Raw genomic sequence first — 15,020 nt, 5'->3', positions numbered from 1 at the left:
ACAGCGGCGATGGGACTCGATGCGCTGACCCAATGCGAAAACAGTTTGGTAGACACTGATTCTCAAAGGGTTGTTACGTCAATGACTTTTATTTACTTTAATTATATATCTGGGGTGTTCTCGTTTTGTTGTCCGAAAGAAGCTTGTCGGAAGCAAATTGCCTAACTGCTGGCACACCTATTATTTTTATTTCAGCCAATACTTGTTAGTTCTCTGTTAGTATTACATCTCATCTGTGGCGCTACGATACCAGGGATCCCGGGTTCTTATCCCGGCATGGGTGTTCGTTGCGAGTGCCCATTCATCAATTTCATCATATCATCACTCATCCTCATATTCGCGATTAACCAAAAGTGGCAGAAAAGCGAAGTAAAATAAATCAAATCAACCAACACCTCCCTCATCTGTCATGCCAGCATCTTCTCTCTTTTGTGCTTGGTGAAGTTTCTGTTGATTCTCTTTCTTGCGGACTTCCATTTCTACATCAGGGCTCTACGTAATTCAAGAATTATATCCTTTAATAATATGAAATATTTGTATACGTATGTGCGAAACAATTTGGTGTGCATTTTGACAGACGGTTCTTTCAGAGATGCTTTGTTCGCGTGTTCATTTTGGTGATACTTTCAGCTTCATAGCATAACACTACGTAGAAATCATCAGATTACTCTGTTTTTTAGTTTTCGCCTAGGAATCGCTAAGTATATTTAGTTTCTCTGTTTGTTACTTTGTCACGTTTCCATCTAGATAGTCTTTGTTTTACGAGAATGGGTCCGATGACTCCTACTTCAACCGACAGATAGCACCACTTTCCAAAAAGATTTTGCTTGCCTATTAGTAACAATCAAATGTTGAGATTTGCTTAGATTATTATTAGAGCAAAGATTGATTGGATCCCATTTTTACGATTAAGATACCATTGTAAACAATGTTTACGAGGACATGTATGGAAATTTGACCCATGTTTTGTCTTTTTGCATATAATCACAGTAATGTAACTATCCTTCATTCACTGTAAGAGCGAAAATAATTTAAACAAAACCACTTGACTTTAACCTTATCTTGCCCATAAATATATTGATGGTAGCTGTACTGCTCACAATATGAGGTCCCACAACTTCAATATAACATCTACGTTGAGTGGTCTGGCTTTATCTCAAGAATACCTACATAATTGTCATTCGAACAACCAGTACGATTTCTGAAAAGCCACGTGTATTTGTTTACATTGAGTTCGTTCTTACAGCGAACATAACATAGTATTGTTGAACCGTAGCTTGCATAAAAACTATTGTTGTGTCATTCAGTAGTTAGTTGCCATGGTATGGCATGATGTAGCATGGCTGCCTGTGGATGTAATAGCCTGCAACACTGGCTTTTCTTATTTGCATGGTGTGTTTATGTTCGTAGATGTTGAAACAGTGATGGGCATTAAGCTTACAATGTAGTTTGTGACGTACTTTGTAGTAAACAAGCTGTGCGAAAGGAAACTTGCGATCTAACAGTGTTTCTTTTGTGCTCCAGTGACAGTTCTGGGATCCAACCTGACCAGAGGATTCTGGACCCGAGGAAAGGACCGATAAGGAAAACGGTGGGCGTCAGGTCTCTGCCGAAGCTGGGCAAAAGGAAAGGACGCAACGGAAGAAACTCGAAAGCAGGACAGGACACGTCACCGACTCGAGAAACGAACAAGGACAGGTCGAAAGAGGATCAGGAAGGGAACGGTTCGGACGACAAAACCACCACGGACGAAACCCAGAATGGAGACGCGGAGTACGTGGAGAGCCTGGCGACAAAGGACAGTGAGGACAATGGAGGGAGCTGCGATATACTGCGACTTGATGAAGAAGATGAAGAGAATCACGTGGAAGAAGTAGATGTGGTGGATGAGTCCAATGGGACGGACAGCAAAGAGGCTGATGACGGCCACAGCGTGAACCTATTGGTGATTGATGGCGGTGAAGTAGACGATGATGCAGGAAGAACATCTCCTCCGAACGAACATGAAGAGAAGAACGAAGAAGAGGAAAAGGAAAGTCCAGAGAACGAGTCTCTCAATGCTGAAGGTACAGAGTCGATGAACGGCGATGCAAAGAAATGAGACCAATGTCTCCTCACGAATGGAAAGGAAGATTTATGTATTGACGCCAATGACAACGAAGGTCCCTGGAAGAATCATCTACGTTGCAGCAGCATAACAAACTTCGGAACGGTTACATTTAAGTGTAAATGGGATTATTATCTCTTCGAAAGGCAAAAATAATTTCCCATGATATATATAATTTTGCAATTGATATATAAGGTACTATATTATATTATTGTACTTAGAGAAGTAAAAGCGGAGCCATAAGTTGATATACTTACATTTTGTAGCATCTTGTATTTAGGATTCGTGGTTATAACGCACCGGAATTCTAAATTAAACTTTCCATTGTAGAAAAATTCGTTGTATTTGCTTTTAAGTACATAATCATGGGAAGTACATGTGATACACAACTCACATTAACTTCACAGATGTACCGTTTTTATAGCTACGGCTGTACATCATCAAATTAAAAGATTATGTGGAAGCAAGTTGTATATCACTATTTCCTTTTTACATGCTGTGAGCTCACATTGGGATATATATCCTCTGCTTTATTGACGGTTTTGTTTAAATTTTTGAACGCCACCTTACCCAGAACAATATAAATAAGTATGGTGGTGAAAAATTTGGATACACGTTTCTTTGTAGAGCATTCCCTGACATTCGCTACGAGACTCGGCGGACAAGCGGTCCGTCGTTCAGCGCTTGTCTTTCCCGGCGAACGGGGTCCGCGACAGTCTGTAGAGTCGGCTATTAAAATTACAGTTTTCATATTGTGTACTAACCTTGACTACAGAAGGTGTTGAAAATGATGTCCCTCTGCTGCAACACATTCCTGGCATCTCCGAAGGAAATTGGCATTTACACGTGCAAGTTCGTCTACTATAATTCTCCCGATTTCTCGTACAATACACTCTTTTAACTCACGGATGGTGTGCGGATTGTCTTTGTATACTTTATTTTTTAGATTTCCCATAAATAAAAATCGCGGGCTGACAAATCGGGGGACCTAAAGGGTTTTTTAAACACCCGTTTCTTGTGAGAGGCGGCGGATAGATTTCCGAGGAGACTGTTCTAACCTTTGTCCTATCGCATCGAGTTTTTCCTCAGTAAGTACATTTCGGTTTTTCTTTCCACTTTTATTCAGAACTGACCATGTTACTCTAAACTTTTTTACGAGGTTTAATATAGTGGTCCTATGTGGAACGGGAACACCAGGAAATTTCGTTGCAAAACGTCGTCGCACTTCTCCACAATTCCTCTTTCCGAAGTAACATTTTACAAGATAAATCCTTTGTTGTAATGTAAACTTTTGTGGTGTCATATTAAGCCATAATCTTCAACACACGGACACGACACAACACAACTTCCGAGGGATGATTATACTGGCGTCAGTCTGCAATGTCAACAGAAAGGGAAAGAGAGTGAAGGCAGGGAGACAGAAAAAAAAAAAAAACAGACTGTAGCGTGCGACTGTCGCGGACCCCGTTCACCGGGAAAGACAAGCACTGACGCCGGGCCGCTTGCAGCCGAGTCTCGTAGCGAATGTTAGGGAATGCTCTGTACTAGACTGTAATACACATGTACAGCACAACATTTTCAGTTATGTTTCATGAAATATCTCTATTATATTTTGAAATGAAGGCCTTAAGGTGGAGGTATGAAATCACATGAAACGTTACGCGAAAGAGTGTTTCCTTCTTGCTCGAAAACTGTAGTTACAACAGAATAAATTTGCAAACCTTTCTTTTTTTATAGTAGTTCATCGAAATATTAAACACGTTGCCCAGGTTTTAAATAGTTCGGAAAAATAATTTGGAATAAGAAGCTGAAACTCTGCAAGAATCAAAGTAATTAAACAGAAGCCCTCGTACTTTGTCACAATACAAATTGGAATTTTCTGATTTCAGCGATTGTAATATTATATCCTCTAAAATTCAACACAATAGAGAATAATACGTACATGCCTAAACATACATTACCTCAGTATTATTAGCATCTACAAATTAAATCTCTGCCAATGCCAATTTATTTTGAAAATCTTGTTTATATACTGTATAGGTATACAAAATTAGTTTTAATTTTATGAAAATGAACGAAAATTATTTATTGGTGAACAGTGATAAAGTAGGTACAAAGGAATAAAATACATTAATTACGATTATGTGCAGCTTTTTTCGCAACTAGTTTAGGTAGTTTCAATTCTTTATTTGTGAATGTGCACTATCTAGTATTTTTATAATACATAAGTTGTAATATTTATTTATATTCAATTCGTGTTGTACAGTATATTTAAAGGCAGTGTGCGAATAAAGCTTTTTGCTTTTGTGGGAGGCACTCAGTGGCGTATTGCGATTTCATTTCGGGGACAGGTTTTTTTGGGTATGGAAATTTGTATATTTAGCAGTTAGTAAACTAAATTATTATTTTCCAGTTCAAAGTGCCTTAGAACAGTGACTCTTACCTAGGACATTAAATCTTACTTACACGTAATTTGGAGATTCTTAGTGTATTTGCATTCTAAGAAAACGCATGCACAACAAAGAGTTATTGAACTAGCAGTGGCCCAACCACAGGCGGGCAGGGGGGCATAGCCCCCCCCCCCCCAACCTTGGACGGAAATGAGTTCTAGGGAGCAAGGGGGGGCAAAAATTGACGGCCAAATGTACCTGCAGGGGGCAATTACCGCCCACAACTTCAAATTTTATAGAAATCGAAACACTATCCGTAAAATTTTCTTGCTCGCTACGCTCGCAAAGGCTTCCTTTCTTGGTCTTATCAAGTTCAGAACAGTAGTTAGAGAAGCGGTGGGAATCGGCCCTGGGCACCGAACGATCTAAATGAAAATAAGTTGTAAAATTGATTCATTGATTTGTGGTTTTGAGTCCGCTTTACGCACAGAAAGACTAATTGGGATTGGACCTACAGTTTAATGTGTGACCCGAACCACTGTGCCTCCACCGGGTATCGAACCTATGACCCCTTGATCACAAGACGACAATGTTACCACTATACCATCGGGGAGGCACAAAAGTTGTAAAGGAGAGAATGCATTGGCGTCCCTAGAAATTATTTGCGTCCTATTAAATCAATATTAATTTCAGCCAGGATAAAAATTGGTTCCAAAAATTTTCTTGCTCGATTCGCTCGTAATATATAATTGTTCTTTGTAATGCAATTGCAAATGCAATTTGTGATTCTGAATTCCCAGACAGAGAAAAAAAACACTTGTGTTAATTGATTTTAGTCTTAAATGAATAAACAATTGTTTGAAGGAAAGGGAGCGTGCACATTTGAGAGATAATTTATGTAATATTTGCTGTTGGTTTATTGTGACATGGTTGAATTGGTTTGTAATGTATTTAAATAATATATGTTGTAATATGTATTAAGGAAACTTTGAATACGCACACAATTTAGTGCCCACGTCGCTCCATGTTGTATATGTGTGAAACATATATCGTGCATAAAAGTTATACATGTTAATGTAAAAAAAAATATATTTGGAATGCACTTATCAAGCATTTCCTGTCTTTCAAAAATAGTTTGTGTGCTTGTTTTCCATTATTAATGTGAAATTGAACGTGTTGAAAAAATAATTCAAATAGTTTGTTTAAACACAAATGCTTTAGCACCAACTTCTACCTCCTTTTTGCATAATTTAAGAGGATAATAACGTCTTTGATAGTACTACTACTACTACTACTAATAATAATAATAATAAAAATGTTGGTTCTGGGTTCGAATCCCGGCTTGGGCATGGATGTTTGAGTGCCCATTCATCAATTTCATAATATCATCACTCATCCCCATCTTCGCAAATTAGCCAAAAGTGGCACAAAAGCGAAGTAAAATAAAGCAAATTAATAACAATAATAATAATAATGTTATTATTATTATTTTATTATTATTATTGTTATTGCGTTTATCCTGGTACTTGCCCCCCAAACAACAATTCGTGGTTGCGCCTCTGTGAACTAGTAACACTGAGAAAACCTGACCATATTTCTATTGCACGTTCAACTCAATGACTGTGTGCGGCGAAAAATGCAATCTACCTCCAAAGAATGAAGCTAACGAAATCAAATCTGTAGGGTTTCGTCGTTAACAATGGACAGAGTAGCGACGTTAGTTTGGGAGTTCTTGTATAACCTCTGCACCCGACACCAATGTAAATAGTAAAGAATGGGCTATTTAAAAATAGAACTTCAGATGCGAAGGTTGAATAACTATTTTCCCTAATGATATTTTAGTGGTGTTTGTTCCACGTTTAAGAAATGTTATGGTATATGCTTTAAATTCCATTTGGGGAGGAGGGGATAAAAACATCTCTGTCAGGAATTAAAAACCTTTTCTTGTGACAGCAATGATTTTTTTGTGGGGAGGGGGGAAATCCCGGCATCCCCCCGTTTATTCGCACACTGTTCAAAGGGCTATTAAGGTTTAAATGTAAACTGTGGATGGTGTAGCATAATAATTAAGAAACTAACTATTATGTTAAGATAACGAATCACTGACATCTATTGCATAACGTTCAAACTACAATTACATGCCAGGATGAAACCTATAATTACAATATGAGAGAAGTGTTAAAATTATACGAAAACATTCATTATGCTAATGAGCGGGATTATTTTCCTAAATAAAAAATATTATGTACTGATTTCGTAATGGTTCTGATGAAAAGTATTTTGTTTAGAAATATGCATATTTGAAATCATCAAATAATTTGATTTACTAGAAACATAATTAGTCTCATGTTATATTCCGTGTTTATAGGAATTTCTTCCACCTCCCCACACTGATTTTTCTAGCCTCTAAATTTCTAAATGCATTCTCCCCATAATGTTATCTTTATTATTCATTATCAATTTTTAAATTATATATACCATATATAATTGTATATACTATTCAAGTGGAAATCGATAATTGCCCTTCTGGTGTGTCAAATATTTGTAAATCTAAAAGATTCAATTGTATACAACGTTGTTATAAAATGGCCAGCGGTTATGATGTGAATAGTATACCTCGTTACAATCATAACTGTTAAGGCAGGATTTGAATAGGTCTTTACTAGGCAGGCCATAAAACTTTTAAAAAATATATCAAAACGTGAAATAATAAATTTTGCTATTGCCTTTCACCTACGCCCTCTACATTTTGTTCAATACAAATACTGGTTACTTTGCTTTGTTCATGGAGGGTCAAAGGGTGCCTTTCTCTACCCTCTTCCGTAAAAAAATCTAGGTAAAACTTCCAACACAACTGTACTTCTAATATATTGATTTCACTTTGAAAAATTATTATCATGTACGTCATATGAAATATATTTTTAAGACTAGTAATCTGTGTTTCAAAAATGAATAGTTTTGCCCTCTCCTGATAAGAACGCTAGAATCCTGTTTTTAGAGTGCGACAACATTTGGGGATGAACCAAACTATGAGTATGCAGGAACTAAAGAAATAACATCACACTAAAACGCTGTGTGGAAAGACTGGTATTTTTTAACATGTACGATTTTGGAATGGTATTTGGAATATGACTGTAAGAAGAATGTTTTTACATGTTTCTTATAGCACCTGATCACTATTTTTGTGGATAAAAAATGTTTTCAATTGTCTCTGTATTATGTACTTTAATAAAACTATTTCTAGACAAATTCCATCTTCTCAATCTGACTTCTGTCCAGTGGCGGGTTGGGGCTAAATTTTTCTTCTGGCATTTCTCTTAATATTTTTTGAATTCTTGAATTTGAATTCAAAATTGTGGGTGCGTCAGCACTAAGGCTATTTTGCACCCGTCACATTATACGGGGTCCAGCTCCTTATCGTTAGAAATAACAACTCTATCGTTGCAAGAACTAAAATCATAAAATATTAAAATGTTCTGACTTTCGTTAAAAGCTGAGGCTGTAAAGGGGCACTCAGCACACATAAGGACAAAAGAACAGGACAATACAAACAAAATTATACTGGCCATGGGGCCAGTCGCCAGAGCCTCGGTAGTCTTCAGTCCAGGGTGTACTAACGTGGAAGTGAGGTTGACATTTGGGTGAGCTACGTGGAAGGTCACCCCTTACACCCCTTCTCTTAATATTGAATTGAATTGACTTTATTGCTGGGCGAGGTTCAGCTGTTGCTGGTCTACCACCTAACCCCAAAAAGTACAGATTAAAATTAAAATAAAATAAAATTCAAGATTACAAAGAAAATGAACAAGAAAGTACAATAAAATTCAAATGGAATAAAATCTCATACAATAGAACAGATAAAAACTAAAAATTAAAATGAAATTCAGATTACAAAGAAATTGATATAGCCCACATTTTATATTTCCAGTAGCTGCAACAACTTCTGTTGTGAATAACATTGTATTCGACTGGATCAGTAGAATAACCAGTTTCTTTTTTCGGGGTGAGAGGGGTGAATCTAATGCTATGACAATTCTGTGGCGTGGCGTTTATTTAGTCTATGTAACATTTCTTGTTCATTCTGTTAGGCTTATTTGCAATATAGTATTTTGTGACAAAATCTAATGGAGAGAGAATGTAAGATATGTGTAGATGAATTTAGACAACGTATTAGAATTAACGAATATGAACATGAAAGGTTTAGAACTAAATATGTTTTAGTATTTCTTACTTTTTACAAAATATGTTTTCTCTATATCAATGTTTCTCAACCGGCGGACCGTGCCATCCATGATGCAAGAGCTTCTCCTGGAACTTGTGAGTTTATTTTGCGCAGCAATTTTTATTACAAATATTTATATTTGTCCATAATCCTAGACAAAATTTTTGAAAAATGGGATCGGGTCGCCTACTTTTAAAAATGAATTTACCGGGTCACGATCTCGCGATGGTTGAGAACCGCTACTGTAAACTGAATAGAACATACTCCAGATTTTTCCTTTAACATTTCACTCTCTTGCTTATAAATTTGGGGGTTGGGGTCTGCAACCCCATCAGCTCCTTCCCCTTGGGCTGCATAGAAGCTGACATTTTAAAAACCATAACTTTCCACATGTTCAAGCGGCTCCGGCACCAACCCACCGTTGTACAGGTATAAAGTGGGCACCTGGAGGAAACTCTGGGGGAATAGAGGCGACCAGGGGCGTGGTGCTGATCACATCACCCCAATTTTCGGCCGAGATGAAGAAAGTGTGGGGTCCTAACTCCACACCGCCTTACGCCTTCATGGCGTGATGCAAAGCACATGGGAGCACTTTACTTTTTTATTACTTTTTTTTATAACTTACTTCTTCCGGATGGCCTTATACAAACAGTCTTCTTATGACGTCTGTGCTGTCTATGCAGGCTAGGATAATTATAAGCTAATATAAACTATGTTAATGGCAGTGGCAGACTTGTAGTGTACGGCGCAGAGTAATTCGATTACAGTCAGATCTATCGTAAATTCGATCTCCACTATCTGAAGACTAGAGAAGAGATGCTCCCTCGAAACGTTACGTTAGGAGAAGTAAAATATTGGTATGACTGATTTTTATTTTACTTCGCTTTTCCGCCACTTTTTGGCTAATTGCGAAAATATATTATGAAATTGTTGAGGGGGCACGCACAAACACCCATACCAGGATTCGAACCCGGGACCTCTGGCATGGTAGCGCGATGTGCTAACCACTCCGCCACGGAGGCCGGCAAGAGAAGTAAAAGCGATGGACAGTGTCCGATTAACATTGCATTATCCTTCATAGCTTTTCTGTGAGACTTACTCACACTAGAGAAGAGTGTTTTTAGACCAGAACGAGACACGCTGAATCAAGAGAGAGAAGACTGTGAAATCTCGTCTTGGTACCATCTCTGTCCCTTGGTAGATAAGCTTCAGCCATGGGCGTCCGGAAGGGGGGGGCAAGGGGGGCCGTGGCCCCCCCACTGGAAAATGAAAATCAACCAAAACTTATGTATTTCACACATACAATTTCATTTTAGCCACAATAATATGTGTTAATTATTGCATGAACACCATAAATTCAAATTTCAGCAATGTTTTTTTAGGTAACAACACACTTTTGGGGGAAAATGTGCCCCCCCCCCTGGAAAAAATACTTTCCTTGCCCCTCCCTGGAAAAAATCCTGCGGACGTCCATGGCTTCAGCATAGTGCTGGAGCAACTCTCGCCCCCCGACCCCCTAATCAGTTTTCGAAAACTGAAAACCTGGAACTAATTTGGATCAGCTTCGTGTCCTTGTCTAGAAATATACTAATATTGCCTAAATTATAACAATTATTTCTAGATTTATTTGACTACCTGAATAATCCATCGTAAGGGACATGGAGAACCAACGAGTTTATTTCTCCATTCGCCTCACAGATGTCTGCACTATCGCCAGAAGGAGTGTGCTGCACTCTGTGGCTCTTTGGTAAACTAGTTCGTCATCCGTTTGTGTACCCGGTGTATCAGAATGGTTTTATTACTATAGCTCTGAACTAAATTGATTGATTGATTTCCTTTATTTTACTTGGCTTTTTTGTGCCACTTTTGGCTAATTTGCGAAGATGGGGATTATGATGAAACTGATGAATACACACTCACAAACATCCATGCCCAACTTCCCGCCCTTTGCAGGGACATTACTGAAATCAGGCACCCCTGAAATCGACTGTTTTTTTATATTGCTACACATAACTAACCATTCGCCGTAATATGAGCCGCGGTGGTACGGTTGTCGACTTCCATGGCATTGCGGTTAGCAGTGAGGTTCCGGGTTCGAATCCTGGGGAAGACATGGATGTTTGTGTTTTTCTCACCTGTTGAAACTTTGAGAGTAAAAATGAGTAAGGAAAGAAAGAAGAATGTAAATGATATGTGAAAAGGTTTTAAGTCTGTATGACGTCTGAATATCACACAGGAGACCGGGGTTTTATTTCCTTGGTGGCTGGTTTCATGTGGATTTTTTTTCCAGCCATGCCTGCATAGAGTGGCTCTTCGGTTCACCAAGCCTCCAAGAAATGGGTATAGATCCACCAACTTATTTGAAACCCTGGCCAGAAACAAGTGGCGCTAGTGTCGAATGTTTAGGAGGGGACCTCGGGAACTCTGGGGCAAGGGAAGGGATGGCAGAAACACGTGTTTTCCCCCTGTGTTGCCAAATCTAGAAGTGGGCGTGTGCCGTGAAAGGTTTGCAAGTAAACAAATATGCAGCTAGACGTGGTAATTCAAATAACATAGCATAAGAGAGAGGAGGGAGGGGGACACTAAAGTTAAAAACACCAGCTGTCTCGCAGAAGGATATCAACAACTTAAACACATAAGATTAATATTCTAAATTATGTAAACTATAAAAAAAAAATATGTAACAAAAAAAAGAAAAAAGCATAAATCCAAGTTTCATCAATGTAAACAACAGGCCTCCCTTCGTTGGCCTCCCTTCGTTGCGGAATCTGTTGATCGCAAGAAGATATCTTGCTCTCCAAACCACAATGTTGCTTCGTTCAACCAGAGCTAAGCGAGAGTTTCTACATTTTTTAAATTTAAAGCCGATTTGTTTCATAATTTTCCGTAATGTTTCTCGCCCACCCCCCTGATAATTAATTTCTTCCTGAGCAATAGCTAAAAGTTTCAATATTGTAGGAACTTCTCTTTTCACTACGTACATTTCATGGACAATTTCTGGTCAGGGGTTTGTAAATCTTTTTTCTCTCTTTTCAGTTTTTTAAGCAATGACTCCAACCGTCCCGTTAGATATTTTGATTTGATTTGATTTAGTTTATTTTACTTCACGTTTTGTGCCTCTTGGCTAATTTGCGAAGATGGGGATGAGTGATGAAATTGATGAAAGGACATTCACAAACAACCAAGCCCGACCGGGATTCGAACCCGGGACCCTTGGCGTCGTAGCGCCCGTTAGATATACTGCTCTCTTTAGGGGTTGATCGCGAGGATAATTCCACCCTTCTCGATGATTCGTAGTAGCAAATTTCGCTCACTGCTGTGTACAACTTTCGACACTTTACACTTAGCCTACTCAAAAACTCGTCTACGCACATCAACAACACTCCTCGAATTCTTGAAGAGAGTAAAATTAGCAACACTGTGTCAGCGGAAGTGGGAAGGTCCTTGCCTGACCAGCGCCAGAGCAAACACCGGGGGTGAAAGAAGGCGGTGGGGGAGGCCGGTTAGTTCGCATATTTTCCGAGGTTTCAGAAAGCTTGGTGGATCTATAGCTGTGGGTCAAGGCAGCCGGAGCGTGGTGCTGACCACGTCACGTCCGCAAAGGGCCGATTGCCGAGCACGTTAGTCAACTTCGGATCTCGGGTTCGAATTCCAACCTAGGCATGGCTGTTTTTTGTCTTTTTTCATCAATGTCATCTAATCATCCTCAACTTCATCGTCACGATTAGCGAAAAAGGAAACGGAAAGCGACGATAAATAACAAAAATACATGCAAATGCCAGAGATTATTGTTTAATTGACAAAATGAAGCAACTATTGATGAGAAATCCGTACGTAAGTTGTAGGCAACCCTTCAACGCCTACTTCATGCTTTAGCAAAAAATATTTCCAATAGTATTCTGAAGAGAAAAGTATCATGATTGAAATACATTAATGCACATAGTAACATTAATTCAAACTTAACAACGAAAAAAATTAATTTACCTTTTCCCCCACGAGATGGTACTGTAAAATAGATTAAAATGCACTAACATTTAATTAAAATTTCCAAAAGTGTCTGAAATAGAGCTAGGGCACGTAAAAAAAAATAAAACGACATGGATAAGCTAAAAAAATAATAACACCTAAATGTTAAGCTGCCTGGACTACATGAAAAAAGTGCTGTATTTCCTTGTTAATAGCTAATTTGATTTTTATAAAACACACGAAGTGGGCTAAAAATTCGTTTTTTTGAAAGTGTACTTTCTTTCCCCTGTACAGTCGGTCTCGGTGGAACACTTATTTTCAGATTATTTTGCCTGGGGTCCCAGTATAGAGAGAGTTGGAAAAAGTGTGAATGGTGCTTTCTAATGTACAGATTCTGCAAATTTACGCTTCTAGGTATAAAGTAGACGAAAATTTGTTTTGCATTTCTATAAATCGGACAAATTTACAATGAGTGCGGATGACTTTCGGGACAGTACTGTAATCCTCTTAAGGCGAAGAGTGACATTTCCGCACGAGATATACATTTATATCAGTAATCCTGAAGAAAACAAAACATAGCACGAGAGTATGAATTTCTACCCATGTTGCAAGTGAAAGCGATTTTTTAAGTTGAGTATTAAGCTAGATACATTCTGTAAAAAACATGATTAGTAATTATTTATAGACTCCCATGCATTCCTTATGGACAAATAATTTATACTTTTTAAGTTACGGTTAATCAAATGGAAGTTTCAACTTTTCCTAATACAAACAAAAATATTCAACCTGTCCTGTTCACGTTAATGTGTTTTTCTGCACCATCAGAAGTTTGATTTTCCCAGGAAAACAAGTAAAATAATGCTTCCCTCCTACAACCAGACCTCTCTTTCTCCAACTCTCCACGGCGAAAGGTTGATGGCGAGGAGAAGTGTCGGGTCCTTGCGTCTGGCTGGACTTGGAAACTGTTCCTCGTGCCCTTAACAATTTGGTTACTTGCAATGTATCCGTGTGTTCCCCGCAATGTTTCTGTGCTACTGCATACAGTACACCTAGGAACTATAAATAGTCATTACTTTTCATATCTACGTTTCTACTTGCTACCTTTTCAATGACGAAAACTCAGTATATTTGCACTATCTCACTAATCGCTTGGGCTGCTAATCACAGACCACTTTCACCTTTCTTCAGAGCATGATTGACGACGGGAGGAATGAAGAAACGAACTATGTGCTTTCTTCAGCCACCTAAGCGTCAATAAACCCTCACCTTTCGGTCTGACCCCGCAGTACAAATGGCCAATTAATTCCATAACAAGCCATTAAATCTTAACCATTTTTAAACAACGCGTCAGGGCACGCCTGTGTATGGAATCCAACGCAAGCTTTGCTAATCGAAGGAATGTCATAAGTTTAGTGACGTAGCCCCCGAGTGGGAGAGGGTGGGTGCAAGCCCTCGATGCTTGCCAAAGAGCTTATACAAAATATTTAAAGAAAATACCAATTAACATTTTGACAATTAGTTATGTAATTAAAAACAATTATTTGATAGTAGTACTACTAGATGCACGCGTGCACACCATCACACCCTGACACACACACACAGAGTTGAAACGATTTTGTCAATCCTTTTGATTAAATCGATTAGTCAGTAGTAACAAACAGCATTTAGTCATTGGATTATTTCGCAAGCACCGTCCAGCTGACCTCCGTGGCGTTGCGCTAAGACGCCAGAGTTTCCAGGTTCGAATTCCGGTCTGGTTGTGTGTGTTCTTTATGAGTGTCCCTTCATCAATTTCATCACATTATCACTCATCCTCATCGTCGCGATCAGCCCAAAATGGCAGAAAAGCGAAGTAAAAATAAACCAAATCAAAAACAAATCACAAGTAGCTACTGCCTGTATCCTTCCGCTATGGTTACTAGTATAATGTCACTCCGTAAGAAAAGAGTTTCAATTTATTTCAACGTTGATTTATGAAAAGTTGGCACTTTAAAAGCTTAGAACAGTTTGTATGTCCATGTACGTATGCGGCCTACTATAATCATAAGAAAAGGATTAATTCTGTTTATCAAATTGTGAGAATGCCAAAATAATTGGTTTTGCGAAGCAAATCTTCGAGCCTAAATACTATAAGTAACATGAGAATATATTGATTTACTACTTTTGAGGAAAGTTGTGACGTTTAGGAGGCTAATGGGAACTAGACAGAGTTCAAAGAGAAATATAAATATCTGTGCAATGTGCCTCCATCTAGGATCGAACCACGCCAAACACGTCCGTAACCGGTGCGGTGCTAGATTTGACATTCGGGAACGAACTTCTTTTACATGCTGAG

At 38.5% G+C, this 15,020-nt stretch overlaps 1 protein-coding gene across 3 annotated transcripts in view; it reads left to right on the top strand.

Moving 5' to 3' along the window:
• LOC145986619 (coiled-coil domain-containing protein 169-like) overlaps positions 1-15,020 on the top strand; it is a 71,335-nt gene that overhangs the window by 44,710 nt on the left and 11,605 nt on the right. For 2 of the 3 annotated variants that reach the window (XM_083120844.1, XM_083120843.1), the window contains exon 7: positions 1,525-2,762. The exons of the other annotated variant lie outside the window; for it this stretch is intronic. In XM_083120844.1, coding sequence (XP_082976970.1) covers positions 1,525-2,101 — 577 coding nt within the window. In that variant the 3' untranslated portion in view covers positions 2,102-2,762. Of the gene's footprint in view, positions 1-1,524; positions 2,763-15,020 lie in introns of those variants that run through there. 3 annotated transcript variants of the gene reach the window in all.

Source organism: Lepisma saccharinum, chromosome 4 (assembly GCF_977018435.1).
Source record: "Lepisma saccharinum chromosome 4, izLepSacc3.1, whole genome shotgun sequence".
In the NCBI taxonomy this organism is placed as follows: Eukaryota; Metazoa; Arthropoda; class Insecta; order Zygentoma; family Lepismatidae; genus Lepisma; species Lepisma saccharinum.
This window is presented reverse-complemented; position numbering and strand designations above follow the sequence as displayed.